Source organism: Argopecten irradians, chromosome 3 (genome assembly GCF_041381155.1).
Source record: "Argopecten irradians isolate NY chromosome 3, Ai_NY, whole genome shotgun sequence".
In the NCBI taxonomy this organism is placed as follows: Eukaryota; Metazoa; Mollusca; class Bivalvia; order Pectinida; family Pectinidae; genus Argopecten; species Argopecten irradians.
In genome coordinates, this window is record NC_091136.1 from 32863611 (window position 1) to 32890522 (window position 26912).

The 26912-nt window shown below is 34.6% G+C and overlaps 1 protein-coding gene and 1 long non-coding RNA gene across 3 annotated transcripts in view; one reads left to right on the forward strand and one right to left on the reverse strand.

Annotated features, from left to right (window-relative positions):
* The window catches only part of LOC138318283 (ryanodine receptor-like), a 109230-nt gene extending 85330 nt beyond the window's left edge, over positions 1 to 23900 (reverse strand). The window contains exon 1 of the mRNA XM_069260490.1: positions 23515 to 23900. Within this exon, the coding sequence (XP_069116591.1) occupies positions 23515 to 23574 (60 nt within the window). The 5' untranslated portion in view covers positions 23575 to 23900. The remainder of the gene's footprint in view (positions 1 to 23514) is intronic.
* The window catches only part of LOC138318287 (uncharacterized), a 30812-nt gene extending 4393 nt beyond the window's left edge, over positions 1 to 26419 (forward strand). The window contains exons 2-5 of one of the 2 annotated variants that reach the window (XR_011207862.1): positions 14880 to 14933; positions 25135 to 25213; positions 25441 to 25561; positions 26272 to 26419. This is a non-coding gene — a long non-coding RNA (uncharacterized lncRNA). Of the gene's footprint in view, positions 1 to 14879; positions 14934 to 25134; positions 25214 to 25440; positions 26106 to 26271 lie in introns of those variants that run through there. The other variant, XR_011207861.1, reaches the window with a different exon arrangement.
* The last annotated feature ends 493 nt before the right edge of the window (positions 26420 to 26912 follow it).

Sequence of the window (26912 nt, forward strand, 5' to 3'; positions counted from 1 at the left end):
TCACTATAAAGTCTGCCTAATCTTAAAACTCACTACTTTTGAGTTCAGCACCATCAGTAACTACACTTGAATCTGAATTGATTCCAGTTTTTGTTTCTATCTTATCTGTTTTCCATAATTGTGTTCAAGTTTTATCTTTCAAATTTTCAAGAAAATGCCATCTATTCATCTTACTTAATTGATAAAAAAATTCCATCAATCATGTATAATCTATATTGAGTTGTAAATATGAGCCTGCTAATGTTTGTCAATTGTTAGATTAAATATTAATAATAGCCACACTGACTGTAAAGTACAGCAGCTATACCATGGACCTGGCAGATACATGGAATTTATCTCTGACATTACACACATGAACTACCTAGATAGGAAGCCTTTCAAAATACCTTTAGTCTGTACATAGTACCTTTACAAAAGCCTCATATTGAAGCCTTGGAGCTTACATTGAAGCCTTGGAGCCTTACAACAGAACCTTGTAGCCTCACAGTCTTACTTTGGAACAATGTAGCCTTACAATGAAGCCTTGTAGTCTTACATTGAAGCCTTTTAGCTTATACTGAAGCCTCGTAACCTTACATTGAAGTCTTGGAGCCTTACATTGAAGCCATTCTTTAGAACTTTGGAGCCTTACATTGAAGCTATACTTTAGAACCTTGAAGCTTTACATTGAAGGCATTCTGTAGAACCTTGGAGCCTTACATTGAAGGCATTCCTTAGAACATTGGAGCCTAACATTGAAGCCATTCTTTAGAACCTTGAAGCCTTACATTGAAGGCATTCCTTAGAACCTTGAAGCCTTACATTGAAGCCATACTTTAGAACCTTGGAGCCTTACATTGAAGCCATACTTTAGAACCTTGGAGCCTCACATTGAAGCTATACTTTAGAACCTTGGAGCCTTACATTGAAACCATTCTTTAGAACCTTGGAGCCTTACATTGAAGCTATACTTTAGAACCTTGAAGCCATTCTGTAGAACCTTGGAGCCTTACATTGAAACCATACTTTAGAAATTTGGAGCCTTAAATTGAAGCCATTCTTTAGAACCTTTAAGCCTTACCTTGAAACCATACTTTAGAACCTTGGAGCCTTACATTGAAGCTATACTTTAGAACCTTGGAGCCTTACATTGAAGCCATTCTGTAGGACCTTGGAGCCTTACATTGAAGCTATACTTTAGAACCTTGGAGCCTTACATTGAAGCCATTCTGTAGGACCTTGGAGCCTTACATTGAAGCCATTCTTTAGAACCTTTAAGCCTTACATTGAAGCCATTCTTTAGAACCTTGAAGCTTTACATTGAAACCATACTTCAGAACTTTGGAGCCTTACATTGAAACCATACTTTAGAACCTTGGAGCCTTACAATGAAGCCATACTTTAGAACCTCGGAGCTTTACATTGAAACCATACTTTAGAACCTTGGAGCCTTACATCACAGCATTGTAGCTTTACTTTGGAACATTGCAGCTTTACTTAATAACCTTATTGCTATAAATTGGAGCATTGTTACCTTATTTTAAAACATTGTGGCCTTACATTGGAAAATTATAGCTTTGCATTCTTGTGTATAATCCTTGTATAACTGTGGTTTGACTTGCGCCTAATTTGGGTTTTTTTCCACATTGGACTCTTGTAGCTAGTCTCACATTAGAACCTTATTAGAAACTTTAAAGCAATTAAGTTTCATATCTTCACCAATAACATGACAACTAAAAATGTATCATTCCTAAGTCCACTTTGTTCACATTACACCAATAGGGCCAAGTGATTTACCAGAGAGATAGATATACAAAGTCAATCATCATCTTGGAATAAAGTGCTGTTGAGCAAGGTAGCAGATCAATTTTAAACATTTATGTAGCCATTGTGTGACTATACAGTTCCCAGTGTAGGTGACCAATTGGTATGTATTTCCTTTACATGTACAGATCATATTATTCCACTGCTCACCAGGTCAACAGACAACACTGTTACCAATCAATCAGAAGTCAAATGTCTTTTGGCCATTCCTTCCTATGGGGGCGCCTGCTAATGAGCACCTGAGGAGTAAATTGAGGAGTACTTGAACTTTTCACCATGAAGTAACTGGTGCTAATTAGGATGTATAGCATGAACTAAGAGACACAACAGGCACTACACAACCGCTATCATCATCAGGAAGCTATGATTGAAATCTCACCAATTTCTGATGATGCTTAATCATCTGTCATAACCTTACTAGTAAACAGTAGGTAATGCTGGATCTGTTCTAGGAGTTTTTACAAACTATAAATAACTAAAGTCAAATAAGGACTGCCAGGTCTTATCATTAAGGAAAGGCAAGGGTTACAGAAAAATAAAACAACAACCTACAACCAGCTATCTGGCAAACTGCTCCTAGGCTCCTTTCATAAAACAACTCTTTCCATGTAAATACTCAAATTTAGTTGGATCTGTAAGTCAGAATTTATTACTCGAGCAAAATTGGTCATTCTTAATCATTTCACATTTACATCTGTAAAAAATCAAACTAGTCTGTTTAGGAAATCATAAGTGTGGATTAACTGGACCAGTAGAATTAAGGCGATACAGATTTCAAACCATGTTGCTCTTCATTCTATAAAGTTTGTCTTCTGCAATCCAACACCAATGATAGAGACAATACTCCAATAGGCTGATTTCACCAACACACTTCAGCCATTACAACACTACTCTTAGTTTACCTAAATGCACGTAAAAACCTTCTCCCGACAGGAAATTGAAAATGCTACTTGTCCCTTTGACAATACCGTCCCGTAACCCACAGACATAACCTGTTATAGAAACTGTGAATAGCGACTATGAACAGCGATTCTTTCCTGTGTACTGATGTGTTACGTTCATTACACCAGAACAGGAAGCATGTCTTGCCATACAAATATCATCATTCCCAGAGGGACATCTCGGTGAATATTGTGCATTATTGATGTGCCCTGATGTCCCCGGTTACCGACAGCCAGGTCTGTAGGTCTGTACCATAGTATGAGGGAGTCACAACATTACAGGTCTGTCTGTCCTGAGAGTCCAGTTTCTAACTCAACCACAAACCTGAATATTTATCACTCATTTATTTCACTGATCACTGCTGTACCAAATATGGAGATAGCTTACCTTACCCTGAACATTAGCACCAGTGTCTGACTCTGGTAGCTGTGACCTTGCCAATTAACCTTTGATCTAGCCTATAAATCTGTGACCTTGATTCTGTCCAAATGACCTTGACCTTGTGACTTTGATTTAAAGCAAGTTTAATTGTTAATGGTGTACATAGTGTATTGTCACTATCTAGCTTCAATCTAGCAGAGGGATTCTCCTTTACCTAAACCATTAAAAGAGCAACTTTGTACGCCAAAGGTTACAAGTTAACATCCAGTACTCTCCAGTTTGACGTCTGCATAAGTCAAAAAGTGATAAAAGAATTTTGACACCTATTCTTTCATCATTAATTTTGCCTATTGAAGAATGTTTATGAAACATTACTGAACAGTGTAATAGAAATACTGCAAACATTTGTCTATTCATGATCAAATGATGAAATCTTTGAAATTGTGTCAGGTTTTTTCCTATGACAAAATATGGCAATTAAAGTCACACCCAGAATACAATGGATTCTCTTGACATTTCAGGTCAGCTTATCTTATATATGTAGTTAAATTCTGTCAATACACTACAAAGTTATTCATATAGATTGGGGATTTTAACTAGTCCCTGAATACAAATCAAATGTTCAACATTAAATTTCTACTAAAGTTGTCCATTAGTGTATAGTAATTAAAGCAGTTTCAAACATGCTGACCACTATACACATACAGCCTAGCTAATGGAGGCTTGGAGAACTAGAGATTTATGTTCTTCAAATTCAGATTAACAATAGAAAAATCTTGTTACCCCAGGTTTTTGTCGTCAAAACATATCTCATAAACACCAATACCAATAACCCTAAATATGACGTCCAAGACAAAACCGATGAGAAACATTATGTCGTCTAGAGCCATTCATTTTTTTCAATTTCCAAATATTTTATTGACAAAAAAGATTAATTAGTTCTCTCAACTTATTAAATCTTTTATAGTTAGGAAACGACTGCTTTATTGCTTACAAAACCCCAGTTATTACTAGACTTATACTGTCTCATTGACATATATCTTTTATGATAATTATCTGATACAACTATAGATTGGCAATTGCATATGATTGAAATAGCTGCTAAAAGCAGTCAGTACAAGTGAACTACATAAGACACCTTACTGTACTGAAACCTCATGACCTATGCACCTGCATGACCTTTAACCTTCTGCATGTGAGGAAGCATGCACCTGACAACTGCACATGTTTATCTCTCTAGCTGAATGTTTTACAAAATGTATAACAAACAGCAAAGAGCATCTTTGTGTTCAATAAAGATGCCTTTTATTCTGTTATGTATATCTCGTAAATTTTACATGCCAGTCTAGTACCCATGGCCTACTGTAAGCTGGGTATCTGATAGTGATTTCTCTTGTTGCTAGGAGATGTTACTTCACAAGTTTTCTGACAGTATCAATAAAACAGACAATAACTGAACATAAATGGTAGACATCGTTACAGAGCCAGACAGCTTTATCATCCATACTAATAATAAAAAATGCCCCGGATATTGGTGCCAATGAACCTGTACAATCAATAAAAGGTGGTGTACGTGTATGACACAAAAATGAGCAGAGGTCATATGATCACCATTTCTGGAATTGGAGATTATAATTTCACCAATCCATACCCTCTCCCCCTTATATTCGCTCATACGCATATATTTTAAAATTGTATAAACATCACCATTTACATAACCAGAAAGAATTTTATAATAATGAAAAACATTTGAAATATTAGAATGTGCCATTGTACATCCCGTCAGGTAACCCACATATACACAAAGTGGTTCTCTTTTCTTTCCCCATTACTCAATCTCCATCAATGTAATTCAGTATCTGGTCATATATATAGCTTTTTCTTCTACTTAATCAATGGTATATTTCATTTTGACTATGATAGTTCAAGAGTTCTACCAAAACATTCTGCAGGTCTACATCTACATAAGCCCAATAAAGTGTTACATCAAAGCCATAAATCATTATCACAAATTACTATTGTCATGCAAAGCAGAAATATTTCACTTCCTATCTACAACCGAGCATGTGGTCGTGTGTAATTCTGTGACATGTTGTTTCATTCCCAATCTAATATTTATTTAATTTTCATTTCATTTTTTATAGTCAAGTCATAAAATTCTTGTAGAATAACCATATCACTAGTAATCCTATATTTCATGAAGCTATATAGTTTTTGAAAAAAAAAAAGCTATTACACTGAACAACTATACATTAACTTGCACATTATGATATTCTCTAATGTTCATGTCATTTTTCCACCAAAATCATCATATGGTTGTAAAATAGTGCTAATTGATAATATATTTCACAAAGCACTTTTTTTATCAATTACATTTTGTACATGAAAGGATACCAGATTCATAATATAATTAAGGGTAGCATCAGTTTGGTAATGACATGTGATAAATTAATTAAGGAAGTCTTTAATTAGTTTATAGTAATGTAAAAAGTGCACCTACAACCATGAGCACATTGTAGATATCGGTTCTCCATTCTGGCCCTCTATTTTTGGTGGTGATAACTCCAGTTAATATCTCACTACCACCGTTATTGCTGTCTGCCTCTGTCTGGGGATGGAGAAGATCGTCCATGACTTTACTGTCCAGTTCTGTCACCCAAACTGGTCATGTCTCATCCCCGTCAGACTTTTAACTCCTAAATCTGTCTCCATGTAGTTTACCATTTACCATGGTTACATAATATTACAGAATCAAAATACTACCAGACCTAAAGACATAAAGGTCTTTTTATCAGTTTTACTTCTGTTCAATGGAATAAAACTAATCCTATCAAAAATCAAAGAAGCACTAGTGCTAATAGTTTGTGTTGGACAAACATGGGCTAAGCCAATTTACAGAGGTCCTGTGGAGATCCGATTATAGGAAAAGAGGTTACATACAAGGTGATGTACATCTAACTGTCTCCATAGCAGCCGCTCACTGGCCCCCTAGTAGGGGATGTTTTGGGCCCTTCAGCTGGATATATTGACTTAAGCTATAGGGATAAAGGTTTTATTTGTAGTCTGAATGGACAGTCTAAATAAATTAACCTCCAGGACAAAGGAAAACCAATAAACATACATATCGAAAGAGAATATCCTCTATAATTCAATATTGTAAAAGAAATTCTGTAAAATTCAATATTGTAATAGAAATTCTATAAAATTCATTATTGTAATAGAAATTCTATAAAATTCAATATTGTAATAGAGAGGTAATAAGAGATAAAATCTGCAAATTTAATTCAAAGCTGGTTTTTAGCTGATGTCTACATCAGTAATGTTACAGATATTTTATTGTATCATCCTGTATAATTAATATTACTCTTACAAAATATTAGTTCATAAATAAAGGATAACACACTGTTATATACAGTAAAATTTGTTTTAGAGGACACCTCTGTATAATGACCACCTGCTTAATCTGCCCTAGTTGTCACCTCTGTATAAAGACCACCTGCTTAATAAGACCACTTTCTTGGAGTCCCTGGGTATCAACCCTATTTGTATATAAAGTCTATATTAACATTTTTTTCTGTATCCCTTGTGTGGTCTTTAGTGATAGGTGTACTGTACTTTGATCATGGAGCAAAAATTATTAATATATCCTGGTATTTGAGCAAAATCAGTTGTTAAGAATTATCTCAACACTGCGAATCCAGACGGGATTTTGTAAACGGTTTACCATGTCATGAACAACTAGCGCTCTTGGCTCTAAGCTGACAGGAAATTCATTAGCTAACACTTGAGCAGATTTAAACTGGAGAAAATTCACTTAATGAAATTTAGCTGATGTACTTTACGGTATCACACTTCCCTGTTTTTTACGATGAGTTATGTTGTTGAGGAACTTGCTTGTCTAATTCATGGTAACAGTGATTTCACCAACATTAAGCCTTAAGTGTACATGTCATGTGGTTTTACAATTTACAGGCATGTCGTAAGAACTTTTAAGTCTGACAATTCCGAGGAAGGTGTTTACATCTTTATGGGGTATGTTCTTGTTCTCCAAGACGATAAGACTATTACATCTCACATCTCCACCTTGATAACTCTTACATCTCACATCTCCACCTTGATAACTCTTACATCTCACATCTCCACTTTGATAGCTCTTACATCTCACATCTCCACCTTGATAACTCTTACATCTCACATCTCCACCTTGATAGCTCTTACATCTCACATCTCCACCTTGATAACTCTTACATCTCACATCTCCACCTTGATAACTCTTACATCTCACATCTCCACCTTGATAGCTCTTACATCTCACATCTCCACCTTGATAACTCTTACATCTCACATCTCCACCTTGATAACTCTTACATCTCACATCTCCACCTTGATAGCTCTTACATCTCACATCTCCACCTTGATAACTCTTACATCTCACATCTCCACCTTGATAACTCTTACATCTCACATCTCCACCTTGATAACTCTTACATCTCACATCTCCACCTTGATAACTCTTACATCTCACATCTCCACCTTGATAACTCTTACATCTCCACCTTGATAAGAATTTATAAAGAAGCTTTGCTTGTGTTTGTTTAAAAAAAACCCAGCCAGTGTCATTTAAGGACATGCCAGATTTAGGAGGTGGATTGAGAAAAGCCAGAGTACTCGTAGAAAAACCACCAACCTGCAAACAGTACCTGGCAACAGCCAAACGCGGGATTCAAACTCAAATTCAGAGGTGGAGGGTTATTGGTCTTAAATCGAAAAAAATTCAAAAAAAAATTGGAAAATGTGTTTTTTAAGGTGACAGTACCATCTAATTGAAAGTGTGACGATAATCTGCAATATCATCTCAAATAAATAAAGTAGTCAAAGTTAATATATACCACTATCCATGTAAAAACTAAACAAACGATAAAGTCTAGTGTGTTACTGACAAACAAACAAGTGCTGACGGCTCTATGATGTCTACATAATCTGTTATCGATTCAAATAAAATACTTGTTGTAAGATCTTGTGTAAGAATGTGACTATTGATTGCAATAAAAACCAATCCCTATTTCTATAAGTGGAGATATAAAGTTTCCTTTTATAGTCTTAATCAATATTCTGTCTATATCTAGGGCTATATACTGGTCGAAGAACGACCAAACGCCAGAAATAACCCACACCAATTAGCAGTCAGATATGTCCACCAGCAAAGTCCTCACAAGATAATCACAGATCATACTGTTTTAAAACAACACAGACTAAGGAATAAACAATACAGACTAAAGAACAAACAATACAGACTAAAGAATAAACAATACAGATGAAAGAATAAACAATACAGACTAAGGAATAAACAATACAGACTAAAGATTCAACAATACAGACTAAAGAATAAAAAATATAGACTAAAGAATAGACATGTTGAATATGGCACTAGGAAAATTATAGCAACTTAAGATACAGAAACAATTCCTGGTGATAAAGCAGTAGTAAATGGATATATGAATACCCTGAGTAACCAAGAAATCATTAGAAGAATATTTTCCACAAGTGAGTCTATCACACATGATTTTCAGTCACCATATATCTCAATTGCTAAAGTCTCTTGAGCCTTAAAGCTGACAATGCAAGTTAAAATTATTAACATGATTTTTTTAAAAATAAGTATACTCGTTTTTCCAAGAATCGTTTATGAAATCCCCGGTTGTGACGATAATCTGCAATATCATCTCAAATAAATAAAGTAGTCAAAGTTAAATATATACCCACTATCCATGTAAAAACTAAACAAACGATATAAAGTCTAGTGTATTACTGACAAACAAACAAGTGCTGACGGCTGTATGATGTCTACATAATCTGTTATCGATTCAAATAAAAATACTTGTTGTAAGATCTTGTGTAAGAATGTGACTATTGATTGCTATAAAAACCAATCCCTATTTCTATAAGTGGAGATATAAAGTTTCCTTTTATAGTCTTAATCAATATTCTGTCTATATCTAGGGCTATATACTGGGTCGAAGAACGACCAAACGCCAGAAATAACCACACCAATTAGCAGTCAGATATGTCCACCAGCAAAGTCCTCACAAGATAATCACAGATAAAACTTAGTGTATATTGAAGTGTTTGTATTAGTTCGTATTGGAAATATGTTGGGATATAGCTGACAACACATCCATCTATTACTTCAATGAAATATTGTCAGGTGAGTGCAGTGTTTATTTTCAATTTGACATTGTTATTTGCAATATCGGGCATGTGTATCTGAGACAAGATATGTTTAGAATGATACACGTGTGTCAAGTGTCCGTGCTTTATATAGGGGGTTGGCCAGTGAAGGTTACTAAGCAGAGCAAAAGAAAAATGGCTGCCACTTCCTTAGATACCACACTGTCATAACTAGGGGATGTCTCAGAAACAATTTTTGAAAAAAAAATATTTCGTTAATATTTTTTTTAAAATTTCAACTGCATGTTTATATCTCAATTGCTTAAGTCTCTTGAGCCTTAAGCCTTAAAGCAACAGCATAGCAGACGATTCATGGAAGGGGCTGAGTGGTAATTAAGTTGTCCTGACATATTACCACACTGGGTCTAAAGTTTGAATCCCATGTGAGGCAGTTACCAGATAATGACTGCTGTTCGGTGATTTTTCATGGATACTCTGCCTTTTCTCCAAACCCCGACACATCCTTAAATGACATGGCCTGGCTGTTAATATGGCATTCAACTAATCAAAACAAGATTCATATGGATCATCAAAATCATCCAATGGATAAATAGATAGGCTTAACTTTCAATGGTTAAAAATCGCCTTTTTTTTTAAAGTATGACCAATTTGTTCTTGCAATTTTTAAAGATAATAATTTGGCCCTAAATGACCTTAGCTATTGTTAGGACTTAAAAAAGTTCTGCAACAAGCAATCAATATTTGTTTTTAATAAAATTGATTAATCAAATTCACATAAACAGTGATTTGCTTCATTCAGTAAATCCAGCATTAGCAAAGCTAGTGCATCCCAAGTGAGTTTACGTCTGGATTGGCAGTAAGCACCATTGATGTGCAGCTCAATTAAGGACACATTAATCTGCACACCCCTCTGGTTATATCATTATGTAAGGTAATCCTGGACATCCTGTGTACATACACACAGAGCAGGGCCATTCTAGGGTCATGACCACCCGCAGCAGGTGATATAAGCAGTGATAGAGACTTGGCCAGTGTGTGACTCGAGCATGTCCTCATTGATTTTATCTGGTTATTACCTGATTGGACCTGATGGACTAACATCTCAACTGGACACAATAATGATTAGATCAATATGGAACACTGGGATATGTTCAATGAAACGATAACTCAATCAATGGAGCAAAGAATATAAGCTCAAAACGAAAGTCTTAATCTCTAGGATCAGAGAGATCAAATGTACTTTTCCAGAATTTTATTCTGCTTTTTCCTCTTTCTCTCATCTTAGTTGTCTTTTGACTAGTTTTTGTTTACTGCATGAACTAATTTCTAGGAAATATTGTAGTTTTTCATATTTTCATCATTGCATTAATTAGCAGCCTGTCCATACTTGTTTTATTATCCATAATCAATCATTGTCTCCTGGCTCTTAAATACAGACCACTTCAATCGTAAGATCTGTACCAAACAGAGACTGCATTATTGCCTATTATAATCATGTACAGGGCGAGACTGAGTCTCGAAAAAGTGCAATTGAACCTTGTCTAATGCCAGAGATCTCTGACTCTGACAGTCGACGATGATAGAACAATTCCGTCTATAAATCTTCTCCTGTCTCAGTGAATCACAGAACTCATTGCAATGCATTATGCAAAAACATCCTAGACTTGTCTTCCTCCTTTCTGGCAGTTAAAAAGACAGTTGTATTGTTCTTTCAAGGATACCGCGGCTGGCATGGTAACCATTTGTCCGTTCAAGGATATTGTGCTTGTCATGGTAACCAAACCACATGTGAATGGGTTCACCAATGTTGGAAAATCGAATAAAATAGTTGGTTTTTTTTTTTAAATATTTAATTATAGCTGTCAAATATTCCAAATTCTGGTGGACTAATTAAATGCTCATGATTTGTTTAAGTCAAACTTATAAAGTTTCTGTCAAGTCAAGAATTAGCTTGTTTTCTATGTAAATTGTAATCACATTTCTCTTTGTATATACCTATATGGTAACTTTAATACCTGGCCATGTAGGTTTTCCCCTGCAGGACACAGTAGACCTTGTGCAGGCAAATCCTGACAAATAAACATGATGAAGGAGGAGGTGTGTAAATTAGCTCTGCATTTACAATGCTTAATTTCAATTACAACTAATAAAGTAATAATAGATTTTTTTTAAAGACAACCAAGTGTATGCATGTATTTATATTTATGCACATAATGAGATGCAGTCAAGTGTGAATGCCATTGTATTTTTACATTCATTACTTGTTATGCAACAATAACTGCCTTCCTACCTGTAATTTTCAATGCTACACCACGGATGTTCTTGGACAACACTATACCCAGATGCAAGTGGCACAGTAACTGTTATCAACTGTTGACGTGCCCTCTCTTCCATAGATATTCCATCATGATTAAGAACCCCAATTCACCAGGGAAGAATTTTTTCGTAACAAAAACATTTTTGGAGCCAACTAATTATATAGGTATTAGTGAGATGCTGAGGGAAGTTTTTGCATTCTCTGTGAATAATTAGCGTTAAGGACAATAGCACTCACCTAGACACACGCCCATGAAAAATTAATACATGTACACTACCAAAGGTATTATAGCATTTGTTCTGTCTCCTTGTGCTAATATTTCTAATAGAAAAGCACTGTGTTTTTTCTGCATAATTAGGCTAATCTAATTATATAATAAATTATCAGTTTTCTGCCATAATAATCTTTTGTATCTACTGCAAATAAAAGATTTATCCTAGCTATCAGGATATATCTTGGATACTTTTTCCAATTTTAGTTTTAAAATTTAAGATTTTTAGTTTTTAATTTTAAAATCTTTTCTTCATTTCTTTATGAATGATAAATCTCCAGCATGGAAGTCCATGGATGATTACAACGACTTCAAACTTTCATTAATACATTTTTTTTTTAGTAATTAAGCACCCCCCTCCCCCCAACCCCAAAAGTGGCAGGCATGGAAAAGACTTGGTCAGGTCACTGTGTACCCAAATTACTATTTCTCTTTGTGCTTTTCAGTTGATATAATATGGTCCATATGTTCTTCTCAGTCCTATATAGTTCTTCTACAACCCTACAGTGATGTGCTGTTAGAATTATAGTCCTATAACAAGAAGACTCCTCAGTACAAACATACCCAAACACCTATACACCAATAGAAACGCTACATTACTAATTAGTATCACCTGTTAGGATGCCTTTAATTATAACACTGTCCACATATATTAGTATGGCTTCAGAGTTTTATATATGTACATTACCTGAACAAAGGATGTTATGATCAATTAAGGTATGATATTACAGATATATACACAGAATTATTTTTTACAAGAACAGAGATACCATTACATACCATTTACTTTTTTTCTTATTTTTAACTTAAAAGGCCCACTACCTTTCCGAAAAGGCTTTTAATTTTTAAAATGGGAATGTAAAACAGATCGATAATTTTGTAGAGTCTTAAGAATTATTAACTTACCGTTAATACTACATTTATTATCTACTTCTGAACGATTTGATTAAATTTAAAAAAATGTTTATTTTCATAACGCGAGTCGTTATTTCCTATTATCCGCGCCGCAGCCTTTGATGTAGCTGGGGTGCGAGGTTACCGCTTATTTATGAGCGTGGCTGCCATTATCGTACATACCATTTACTTTTTTTCTTATTTTTAACTTAAAAGGCCCACTACCTTTCCGAAAAGGCTTTTAATTTTTAAAATGGGAATGTAAAACAAGATCGATAATTTTGTAGAGTCTTTAAGAATTATTAACTTACCGTTAATACTACTACATTTATTATCAACTTCTGAACGATTTGATTAAATTTTAAAAAAATGTTTATTTTCATAACGCGATTCGTATTATATTTCCCACCTTCGTCCTAAATACCGCGCTGTAGTTGACTATCACTGCGCCAGACGGCAAAACAGCGAATTGACTCTCCACTGTTTTCATATATTACGCAGGAAATCTTGCATATGTTTGGTGTCGTAACCTTATCTAAGGTCATCGGTATGCATTTTTCGATGTTATTAATGTTTTTAAAGAAACCTTTATATTTTGCTCCGGAAAGGTAATGGGCCTTTAAAGGAATTAAAACTTTTAAAAAAATTATGAAAATTACTTTTATCAAAAACCCTTCAGTGAAGGAAATTAATCAACTAATGTTTAAAGCAATTATAATAGGGAAAAAAAGTGGAAGTAATTTAATAACTTTAATAACTTCTTTAAAATCTGTGGTAATTAATTCTTCAGAAAAATATTTGTTATCCTAATTAGTTTTCCCTGCTCACTGATAAATGATACTCTATAAGACAGGACATTTGTTACATCATAACCAGGTTCGCGATCAGCATGTAATAGATCATTGAGATGGCTCCTTTGTGCTACATTTGTTTCACTCATTTTATCAGCTATACTGACAAAAACATGACCTCTTCAATAAAGAAAATATAACTCATAAATCTAGGCATGTTTTGCTGTGGTATATTTTTGTCTCCTTGCAATGCCTACATGAAAATACTGTCCCCATGAACCACACTGCCAAAGTCCTCCAACAGGAAACTCCTACCTTGTCACATTACATACTGATCTACCAGAGTTATTTCCACTCTAAGAAGGGAGGTAAATCTGGTAGATCAGAACGGTCACATTGAAGTGCTGCCCCAATGAAACATACTATGAATGCTAGGAAACCCACTAGTCAGACCAATCTTTAGGATATCAAAATAATCACATAACTTTGTAAGTTAAAGTTTGATATTTTTGTCTCTGCAACAAGTCTTATCCTAAGTTTCAAATTAGGGGAGATAATCTAGAATGAGAACTCTGTTGAAAAAATCTTATAAACAATTTAGGGTTTGGTGGCAAGTCTAGAAACCCCATAATCAGTGACATTTGACTGACAAACCAGTGTTCTTTAGGAAGCTGATATTAGCTTTTGATATATCACAGAAACCATGCATCATATACCATTGCTTGGTGTGTCTGGTGGATCTGTCTCGAATACACATTAACTAATTAAATTACAATGTTGGAAGAGAAACCATAGCGATGCTATATCATTAGCCACTCATTAAAATATCATACCACTCCAACACTGCAAATAGATTTGTTTAACACTAGTCCACTGAGTGATTACATACAGACAATATGATGACCAGACCTGATGGACAGCCCACAAGCTACAACACAAGTGGCAATCTGTCCTCCCCAACACAACTCAGGGACACACACACTGGTAGGGCCAATAAAACAATTCATTTACATGGGATTTGGCTGTGACAATATTTACCAATTGTCCACTTCATTGCTGATCGACAATTCATGACCCAGGGTTTTTTCCTGTTAGACAGTTATTTTCTCATAGATTACTTCACGTTGGCCAGGCTTATGGTATTGACCTTCATTATTTACAGTAAGAAGTGTATTTGCTCTCTCATGATTAGTCAAAGTCGATTCTCAGAATAATCACTTCTGTTACGTAAAATACTGGGAGGTATTTAATAAAGATTATTTTAGTGTTTTTTTTGTTTTCTCCATCACAGATAAACAGCACCAAATAATGGCATTCAACATGGAATACCAAGCATTTAAAAGTGGTAAGTTCCATCACAATGAAATTGCAAGACTTCAAACTGCAAACCACAAACAGCACACAACACACTAGACAAGGACATTGATTTGAACACAGGTATCTAAGGAAACAGGCATAAAAGGAAAGAGCTCAGGCTCTGATTTCTTGAAACAAAATTGCAGACTCTAGTACCTAAATTTAATACGGTATGTGAAAATTTTGACAGAAGTTTTTTGTTTTGAGCCTAATCTTATCCTTTCTCTAACAAAAAGAAATAAAATCAGAAAATTTTTTGGTCGGAATGTTAAAAACAAATTTTTAATGCCTACAAATTATTTGACACTGAACAAATTTTTCCGAATCCATCCTAAGAAATTATAATGAGTTTATACTTACAGAATTGCCCATAGATACAGAATATATGGCATCAGATAGAGATTTTTTGTATAAATTATTTTTTTCAAAATAAAACTGAAAATACGTTGGAAGCCTATATGCTAACAAGACTTCCTGTATGACCTTAGTTAGAATCTCTTGTATGTATGACCTTTGTTACATTTAGAGTAGATGTGATGCATGTATGCTAACAAAGCTTACATAACTATTCCTCTATCATTTGATGCCTGTATGCTAACAAAGCTTACATACTATTCCTCTATTATGTGATGCCTGTATGCTAACAAAGCATACATAACTATTCCTCTATTATGTGATGACTGTATGCTAACAAAGCTTACATAACTATTCCTCTATCATGTGATGCCTGTATGCTAACAAAGCTTGCATATTATTCCTCTATTACGTGATGCCTGCATGCTAACAAAGCTTACATAACTATTCCTCTATCATGTGATGCATGCATGCTAAAAAAGCTTACAGACTTTCCCTATTATGTGATACCTGTATGCTAACAAGGCTTACAGACTTTGCCTATTATGGGATGCCTGTATGCTAACAAGACTTATATAACCATTACTTAGTGAAGATTCAGTGATGCCTGTATCCTGTAAGCAAGCTTGTAAATGTGCCTCATGCATGACATTGGTTACAGAGTTAATGATGAGTTTTCCTTATCTCTGTACCCCTTATCAGTGACACCTTCTGTTTTACTTGCCAACATGTTTACTTATGTAAAGTATATAACTGTAAAATACTAGAAAATAACCTAATGAATACACAGAATAGAGAGTACAAAGAGTTTATCAATACATCTTTTCGGAATAAATTAGTCACTGAGTTTAGCGTTCATTTATAGTCTTTCCTCATCCTGATTCAAGGTTTTTGTTCTCAACATCTGGAAATAGTTGCCGCTGGCTATTTCTGTTTGGAATTTGGCAGATTGGATGATATTGTTTGTTGTATATATACAACAGACATTGTATACAAGACATACAATGACTAGCTCCGCCAGATGACATTGGAATCATCATACAACTGATTCTTTGATTTTATACATGTTTTAAGGCACTGCATGGTCATCCCTTTGACCTTGACCTCTGACATTATATATGTAACATCAATGTATTCAGGGGTACTCATTTGAATGGTCACCCTCACACAAGCCTCAGTATTACGCACACACATTTTCTTTTTTGTCAGTAATATGATCTGAATTGCGTCATTGCTGTATTATTCCAATGTGACAAACAAACAACAGAGAATACACAGAGGGATATAAATAGAAAACCAGTGTATCAAATAAGATGTATACTGTTTTCTTCCAGACATATTTTACATCTTTTTTTTTTTGTATTTCTTCAGCGTACAGTGAAAAATGGATTAATAATCTCCATGAGACATATTTGTAATGTCATAAATACAATGCACTTTAAATTTCAATTTGAAAAACAAAATAAAGAAATATCATAAAATGCAAATAAATAGAGCGAACTGGACTAAATGTTCGAGGAATGAAAAGATATTTTCACAGCTGAGAGCACCTACATAAAGAGCCTTATATATGAGGGGAACTAAAATCAGCTGGTTTTATATAGGTTTATTATCACAGTGTCCTAATTTTAAACTCAGTCTAGTAAATAGCCTCTGGTTACATACAATTTGTGGGCTTTGTATACATTGACTTTGTGTTCCATGTATTTTACTGCTGTGGCTTCATATTGTGTATCACTTGTGTTGTGACTCAAGCTTCAGAGCTTATGGAAGTTATGACAGAGAAACGAAATGATAGAGCAATGATCATAACTCGTGGGTTTCCTACAGTGAAACGAAACGATAGAGCAATGATCATGACTCGTGGGTTTCCTACAATAGGCCATACTATGAACTTATATATATTTTAATTATCTTAATTATTTTCTTGTGAGATAATCTGAAATATTACAAAAAACACCCAATATAGTCTTGTCTATAAGAGATAATTGATATCCCATATTCGGTCCAATAAGTGCCCCTCACATTTTTAGGCTTCAATTTCACTTACTTTAGGGTAAATGCAGCCTAAAAATACAAAAACTTGGTTATCTTATCTATTTCTTTTTCAAATTGATCTATGGCTTATTTGGTAGAATAATTTTATAAAAAGAAAGTCCAAATTTGTTTCTATTAAGCGCCCTCTAAGTTGCTTTAACTTTTTAAGCGCCCTGGGCACTTAATGGGTCGAATACAGTGTATTAGTTCCAAACTAGAGGGAGATAATCTGAGATATTACAAAGAATTATCATAATAGTCTTGTCTCTAAGCGCTAAGGGGAGATAATCTTAAATATAACAAAAGTATCCATAATAGTATATTAAGCGCCCTCTGAGTTGCTTTAATTTTTTAAGTGCCCTGGGCACTTAATGGGTCGAATACAGTGTATTAGTTCCAAACTAGAGGGAGATAATCTGAGATATTACAAAGAATTATCATAATAGTCTTGTCTCTAAGCGCTAAGGGGAGATAATCTTAAATATAACAAAAGTATCCATAATAGTCTTGTCTCTAAGGGATAGCCGATTTTGGTTGTTCAAAATTAAGGGGAGATAATTTCGAATACTTAAAAAATGAGCATCATAGTCTTGTCTATAATCCAAACTTAGGGGAGATCATCCTCATTTAAAGGGCCACTACCTTTCCGAAACGGCTTTTAATTTTTAAAATAGGAATGTAAAACGAGATTAATAATTTTGTAGAGTCGCAGAAGTTATTAACTATACGTTTACAAGCAAACTTGTCATCGCCTTCAGAACTATTTAATTAGAATAAATAAAATGTTAATTTTCATAACGTGGGTCGTTTTATGTTTCCCGCCGTCGTTCTAAATGCGCCAGACGACAACACAGCGAAATGACTCTCCACTGTTATCGTACATTAGACAGGAAATCTTGCATATTTTTGGTGTTGTAACCTCATCTTAAGCCATCGATATATATTTTCTTTTGTTATTAATGCTTTTAAGAAACCTTTAAATTTCGCTCCGGAGAGGTAGTGGGCCTTTAAGATTACAGCAGAAAAATTTAAATCCTACTCTAGTAGTGTGGATGCCAGTTGAACAAACAGGACTATGATAGAATAATAGAGGTGAATGGTCATTAGTTTGAATTATTATTTTATAATTATCAGTTCCAAATAAACTTATTTATCATTATGCACTTGCTGTACTGACAGAGCAAGAAACATATCACATTCCTTTACATGTCTTTGATGTAAAAGGCTTTCTAATTTTTCTTATTTTTTATATTTCAGGGAATAAGTTGACAAGTTATGTCCAAATTATAGACACAAAACTACTAACTAGCCTGGCCTGAATGGTATGAAAACAAAGCTACCACTAAGCTTGGCCTGACAGTCATAGAATACTGTAAGTATCTGTACCTGTCTATCCTTGTATGGGAGGCACATCAAGGCCTGCAGTAAAGAGAATCATATGCTATCTGCCCAACTCTTCCTCTGAGTGGGAGGCTCCCCAAGGGGGCTCAACTTCATCAGTGAGGCTTAATGGGGCAGACTATAATAGCATGTTATCTAGTATACTATGGACTCTTCCAACAAAGTGAGGCTCCCAAAGGATGATAAACATCACCAGTAAGATCTATATATGCTATACAGCTTACAGAGTGGGGCTCCCTAAGGGGTTAACATTATTCCTGTCTGGAGACAGAGACTGGGTGGTTACATCACATGGAGACTTCAGCAGGGTTTTATGTTGGTGGAGTAATGGTGGTATGGTATTGTTCACCAGAGGATCCTGCTATCTACTCTATCTATAGACTGTTTCCTCCAGATGTGACTGAAAAACCAACTGTTCCATGCATGGCTGTCAAAACTTGAAATCCATTGTCTACACTCAGTGAATGCTTTATGACTAATTTGCAAGACTACACTTTTTGTCATTTCTAACTACAGAGATCCCCTTAATTATACCCCCTGCACTGGAGTTGATACACAAACAGTGATCAAATCCTGATCTTTTTTATGATATCCTCTCTGAATATATAGATATAGCTAACTTTAAGCAGAGACCCATCACATATATATGAGTGTATACTGTTTACACAACATGTGGGGATAGGGAAGCTATTCAAAATATTATGGCTTATTTGCCAAGCCAGGCCCAGTACTTAGGTATGTGTAAAGCATTTGCTGATGTAGAAGAGCTTCAGCCATCAAGTGTGTACACAGTTCAATAAAAACAGTGGAGAATTACTGGGTGTACAACCTTATTGCTTCTCTCAGCATCAAAAACAGTTGCCGAAAATCTACAGACACAGAGAGTAAAGTTTCAATAACCTCTTTGTACAAGTATAAAGCTGATTTCAATTGATGAGTGACAAGCTTGCAGGCAACTCAGATCTTTTCTTCTATGAACAACTGTACTTTGGTGATTATCTGTGGCAGATTCTAAGAAAGTTGAAAGGGGGGGGGGGGGCCACAATGTAAATTGAAGCAAAATTGTATGGCCAAAGTGAATCTCCAAGGGTTGAGGAGTTGTGTGCCTGGTCAGCCCCTTCTTTATCTGTCATTTAACTGATCTGGTAACTCTGTAATCTATTACAAGCTATATGTAAACCTAAGTTATCCATGTACGATACCTAAGTTACCGTATTCGAATCAATAAGCGTCTCCGTCCCTATAAACGCCCCTCCCTTTTTTTGAGGACTCGATCTCATTTGCCTTGACTTCAATACAGACTGAAACTATGAAAACCAGGAAGATTTCTATATCATTTCTTTTATAAATTGAGTAATGGCTTACTCTGTGCAATACTGTTGTAAAATATTAATATTTTGCTTTTAATAAGCATCCTTTCATTTTCTTTTAATTTTTCAACCGCCCTGGGTACTTGTTGGGTCAAATATGGTATATGAAAAGATATAACTCAAATCTAAATAAGAGCATATTCGTTTTTCTCTTTTCATGTTATAGCTACAAGATAAAAAGTAATCAAGATATCTTCCTTCACTGAAATTACCAATACTCTTTTAATGATACTTCTTGAATATTGGTATTCTTCATTAATGGCCTTTTTCAGCATCTTCATAACTATAGAAAAAATCACAAATAAAATGTTGGTACCATCACTCAACAGATGATTTATGATGACAATCTAAGGTATTGGTGAAGTTTGTGCTTCATAGAAAGCCAAGAAATGGACCAGTCTTTGCTTTCGTTGATGAGTTCATAAGCAAAACATTTAAACTTACCTGGTTACAACAGGTATTTATCAATGACTTTTGATAAGCCTCCAATAACTTGATATGTGAGGAAATACCAACTTATACATAAATATAGCCATCCTTGAAATGACTGGTTATTAATGGCGCAACACGCCAGATAAACGTAAAATAAGAATGGAAATTAATATATTGACCAGTTAGCGTCTATATCCCCTAAACAGGATCAATATTGATAAGATATTTGGTATATATTCCACCATGATATAGAATTAGGATTAATATTTTAGGTAGGTACTGTAACTTGGTGTAGATCAGGTTCAATACAAACTGATCAATAGTTTATACAATGTGTAATCATCACATATTTATGGGCTGACCTTTCTATCAACTGTTAGTGACAGCCATTATATATTGAATTCATGTCACTATAATGTACAATACGTACGGATAAATAGGACTTCTAAGACATGTCCATCACAAACAAAAAGTCTATTAATATAAAATGAAAGAACCCCTGGATAAGTAATGTGTTTTGATGTTCAGTCTTGCAGCCAGAGATTAGCTAGTAATATTCAATCACTTGCATTTAAAAACTGAAACCTCTTCTATTTCATCCTGAAATCATTTAACACTATGCTGGCATCAAAACGTTTCTTTACTTAATCAAATTAAAAAAGGATAAAAAATGTGAAAATACCTCTTTTAATTCCATTTTCTGTACATTAGTCTATGATTGTTTATGATACATTAGGTTATCACATAATCATATTGTTCTGGGATCAAACTCAGAGCCTCCAACATACTACAGTCAACAATAGTTGAGAAGAGCACGATCATACTCTGTCCTTGCATGTTACAAAAGTTAGCTCCCTTGCGGGTAGGTAGACCAGACCCTAAGTTGTTGATACAATTTTCTTAGTAAAATTGTAATCCTAGATTTTCTCTTCCTAGTTTGAAACTTCAAATATGTCACAGAGACAAAAAGTATCAAGCCAAATTTTTAGTGACAATATTCTAGAGACTGGTGGCCAATCTAGATAGTATTCCAGACTGTGTGATAACTATGAATAAAAACATCTTTTTGATGAAGCTTCATAATTTCTGTACTTATCTGAATTATATTTACTCAGTAACATGCAATGCAGCCAACGTATGCAAACAGAAAACTGATTGGTCAGGTTTTTATGAGTGTACATGATAGCATGTGTGTGGAATAAAGTTTCATATCAATGGCACAAAATCAACATTTCCCAACAAAATCAATAGATTTTAATAATAACTGATGTTTTAGAATCCAAGACTTCTTATTGGGTTGGGGAAAAGGAGCATTTACCAACAGAATTCAAAATATATTCCAGTTCTTTCTTGGCAATATCACTCAAAGGGCACACTTCAGAATATACATTTACATGCATTAATAAATACCTATCATAGCTGAAGGTTCCATATATAGATTTGTGACTTTCTTTGTGCACATTAAACCAGCCACCAGACTGACCTTAAAGTTGTTGATAGAAATTTTTCCGCTGAATTTTATTGCTATAGATAAACTCATTTTTTATTTTTACACGTAGATTTGCTTGGGAACAGTTAAAAATTATTTCACTAAATTATATATTTTTTAGTCATGCCTTTTACAATTCAGGTTTTAGTTAAATATATAAATTGATTTCAACACATATCACAACAGTATTTAAAATATCAAGTTAAAGTTTTCACATTTATTATAGATATTACAGATAATATTCCAGCTTTGGGAATCATTTGGCTCTTGTAAGAAAGCTTCCTGGTAGCGTTCACCAATCAGAAGCTCTTGTAGAAATTAGAAATGCTGGTAAGTACACATTCATCTAAAGAACAATCCAAGTTGAAGTTGTCCTATATGATGGAGCTGAATCATGATGATTGACTTCCACTACAATCACTGCCAAAGTCTACAAAAGTTTATAATCCAAATGAGTATGAACACAATTGGGTTCTTTGGTGCAGCACGTGCAATCACATTATAAAAGTGTGCACATGCAAGTAAATGTGCACAAAGGATTTAACATTACCTTGGTACTTTTCATAGTTTTTTCTTACAAGACTATAGGTAGGTAAGGATATCAGGTACAAATCACAATCACACACACACAATAATTAACACCTGGAGTATTAGCCATCGACAATCAATAACATGGGTTTTATCAGCTGATGGAACAGTGATTTGGATCTAAATTGGTGCTAATTACCCCCACAGACCATAAGCTACACTACTGATCCAGTTAACTCTCTCCTCCTCCCCCTCCATACTGCTTATCTGATTCTGTATCACTGGATTAGGGAGGCTAATGGGGAGGAGCCCCCCCCCTCTCCTCAGCATCACACTGCTAATTGTTTACATTGGTGAAGATTGCCCCTCTGTTCATTATACAAGATCCATATGGATCTATTACTGAATGTCTTCATTATTCATCTCCCTATCATCCACACACCCCATAGCATGACATAACCGCTAGCACCACAGCCATATAAAGCTGACTGATAAAAGTTTACAGAAAACTTGAGAAAATGAAATAAAATCCTCAATTCGTTTTTCAGAGTGGAAAACACACAATTAAAGTGTAATTTGAGTAACAAATGTTTTTTCCCTTTCTTTAACCGGTGTCATGTCCTAGACTTACACAATATGATATCAGTAAAAGATTTTTTTCTTTAGTACCAGTCTACACCTGACTTTCATTTCCATTACATATTTTACACGTTCACATCATCGTGGGTATCCCTTTATAAAGAACATGTAAGTCTTAACTTAATTTTGTCTAATAAAATTTCATACGCCCCTGAAAATACAGGTGAACGACCTCAAAACATTGAAATATACCGGCAGACGACGAACGTGCATTACATGTTCAAACGCTGTTATCAGCTGTTCGATTGGAGATCGATACGACATTGAAAGGTACACACATGTATGACATGTTAATTCCACTGATGAAGACTTGTACATACCGTTCGGAGAAAAGAAATATCATCCTGCTCCGAGCCCCCTCCTTCACCGGGGTCCGCCATGTTGTGTGTGTGAAATTTTCACCGGTGTGGATGTTAGTCGCGTTTTTCAGAAGGCTAACGTGAATTTACTGGGGCCTTTACGGGAGCCGCTAACTGTCCGCTGTTCACGGATAATCCTGGACATTCGTTAGCTGGCTACCAAAACATTGGAAACGAAAAATGTCTGTCAGGTTCCGAGAGGGTCAGTATGAGCAGCAGTCTTACACTCATTTACATAGATTAAACGCCCATTGAACAAAATCTCACCGACGAACTCATGGAATGGCAGATAGCAGTCACGCAGCTGCTGCATCAGAGGTGTGCTAAAAATAGACTACGCGCTACCGTTGGAAAAACTCGGTTCAGGTAGACCGATCACATCGTGTTATATCACTATCGGCGAACGGTCGAGAGACCCCTATTTCACACTTTACCAGTCATCCCTTTATGTTGAGAAGCTTTTGTCGTTTTGCTCTATACTGCCTGTGTGAAATGATTAGTTTAATAAGCGCATATCAAGTGGTATTTCATGGCAATTTGATGCTGACAGGTTTGATGTTCAACAGAACAATAGTTGGGCTATTGCCTTCCTATGAACCGTTACACCATTTGTTGAATATCAAAATGCTATTAAGGCTGATCATGTAGTCTATTAAAAACGACCGCACTTGCTTTTTTAAACTATTAAATGTATGATCATAAAATAAATTTCCATACCTATTGGGATAATATATTTTCTTTTAATAAAATAACAGAATTCAGAACATTTTTTTCCATTTCATCATTAAATGTATAATTTTGATCAGATGAAGCACAGTGAAGCACTGACTTGCATGACCAGGTTGAAGTTTTGATTAGTTAATGGGCCTGAATATTTTTTCAAGTCTTCCAGTTTCTATTGAAAATTTTTAATTAATTTGCTCATAACAACTTTCAAAGCTTTGAAAACAATTTTTTAATAGTCTTAAATTCATGAATATGGTTATATCTGCCATTTAGATTGTTATTTTGCTATCTGAGATTTGGAATTTGATTGTTGAAATATTTCCAATATAATTGATACAATCTTGCTTCAGAAGTCAATGAACTTTAGCTATTTAATTGTCATTCTTATATGTTAAATTCAATAATCATCTCCATTTTAAAAATATTTTTCAATTCCAATGTGGATTATATTTTTCATGTTCTTTTTCCAAGACTGGAACTAATGCTACTGAAGTTGAAGACCAGTCTGATAAGCTTCTGTTCAATAAGTACTAAAGGAGTGAAACTAAGGGAACTCTTATAAATCAGAGGGGTCAAATTAGGGCTCACAAAATTTGATTATATTATTCTAAGACTGCTGGAGGTAAGGCTGTTATAAAACCCAGGATATCCTCAATTACATTATGTACCAGTATTATCTTGCTTTTTTTGCCAATATATTGATAGAATCTACATTTATTTATTGTAAAGCATGATACATGCATCAAAATTATAAAATTTTGTATTTTTTTTCGTTGAAATTTTATAAGGATTTTGCTTAATTATCTAAGTGAATATGTATTGAAATTATGGGTAACTTGGTTTTTATTTCCACAGATTATGAAGGGATGAGAAATAGCTGGCAAATGCATATATCATAATCAGATTAAAATGGAGGACTTGATCAGTAACCAAGGTGAAACTTCATTTACAAAATTATCTACCTGTTGGTCTTCTAGTGAAATTCATTTTCATAACATTATCTTGCATATTTTCATATATCTTTGTTATGTTAGGGCTTTAAACCTTATACAGAGTAATAATTGTTAAAAGACATGATGTTTTACTATCATGTATTAACACTGATAGTCAAGAACTTGTGTTGAGACAATATAAGATATGTGTACATTCCTGTATGTGCAGCCAACAGTCTAGTGAGGATTTGCCATCTCCAAGGGCGATGTATTATGTAACGATAGGACATAAACAACATGCAGTGAATACACAGTTAGGAGCTAGGGTCTGGGCTCCTGTCACTTACAGGGTAAGTATGATCATACCAAGTGGTATATGGTACAGTTCTGTGGTACACCAAAGACACAGCATACTTATATATAGCGCCCGTAAAAAAAAGTTACAACACTATCAGGGCAGAATAACACATTATGGTGTACAGATCCCTGGATCATGCAATAATGGGTTGGTCAGGTGGCAGTGTCTTTTACCAAGACAACATCCCTATAGGCTATAGCTATATGACATGAAACAGGTCATATGGGGCACCTGCCCAACCATGTGGGGTACTATTTCCCCAAGTACAAGTTTTCTTCCACTTTAAGACTCCTCTCTTCCGTCCATCTGGATTATCTTGCATAATTTATATAATGTGCCTCTGAACTGTTTTAAATATACTGGTAAATGAAGTTTTCTTTTTCCTGATATTGTTGAAAGTACAAAAAAATAATTCAAATTAAACTTCATTTCATTTGTTTAAAGCTTGTAATGTATTATGTAACAGATATAATTACATGTATAATCTATGTTATATGTATATTTTCTGACACAATGCATATGTTTTACAATGTTGAAAAGTGTTCTACTACTAGTAGATTCTATTCTCTGTAGTGAAAACAATGTTTCAATCCTACATTCACCTGTTTAATAAATGCATAATAAATTTATTTTTAAATAAAAGGAATATAATTTTTTTTCTTGTCTTTTTTTCCCTTCATCAACTTATACCTTTATCAATAGGTGGAGGCTTCAAAACTTAGTAATAACAGAAATGTAAACTTCACAGCTGAATGGTACGCTTTACAATAAAGCTCAAACAATGCAGATGCCATAAGTGGGAATGTTCCAAGAGTCCCTCTTTCAGGGTCGAGTTTCATCAACATTCATTAATTTTTAAGGAATTCCTTAACTTAAACTTCTCCACATTGGTAAGAGTTAAGGAGAGATCCTTAACTGAAAACTTTTTAATTAACTTCTATAATGTATATCTATGAAAACTTATAAGATAGGAATTTCTAAAGGTAAAGATGATAGCTAGGCATCAATCTGATAGTAGAATGGGCTAGCTATCAGTCAAGTATGGAGTCAAAGTCAAATGATCTATCTCACTCTACCATGATATGGGACCATTTACGAATAGTTTTACTTTAAAAGAAGTCAATTGGTAAAGAAATAGAATATCTGGACCAAATTGGAAGACTTTGTCTAGCCAGCATTTTGCTGAGTGCTAACTATCCAAATTTTTCACAAAGTTTGAGATTAACACTATTTATTTTTCAGATGCATGTTTGATTACTTTTCTCCTGCATTCAACACAAAAGGATTAGTGGTTTAGTCATGAAGTACTGCATCTTGATCACAAATGTCGCACAAATTTGAGT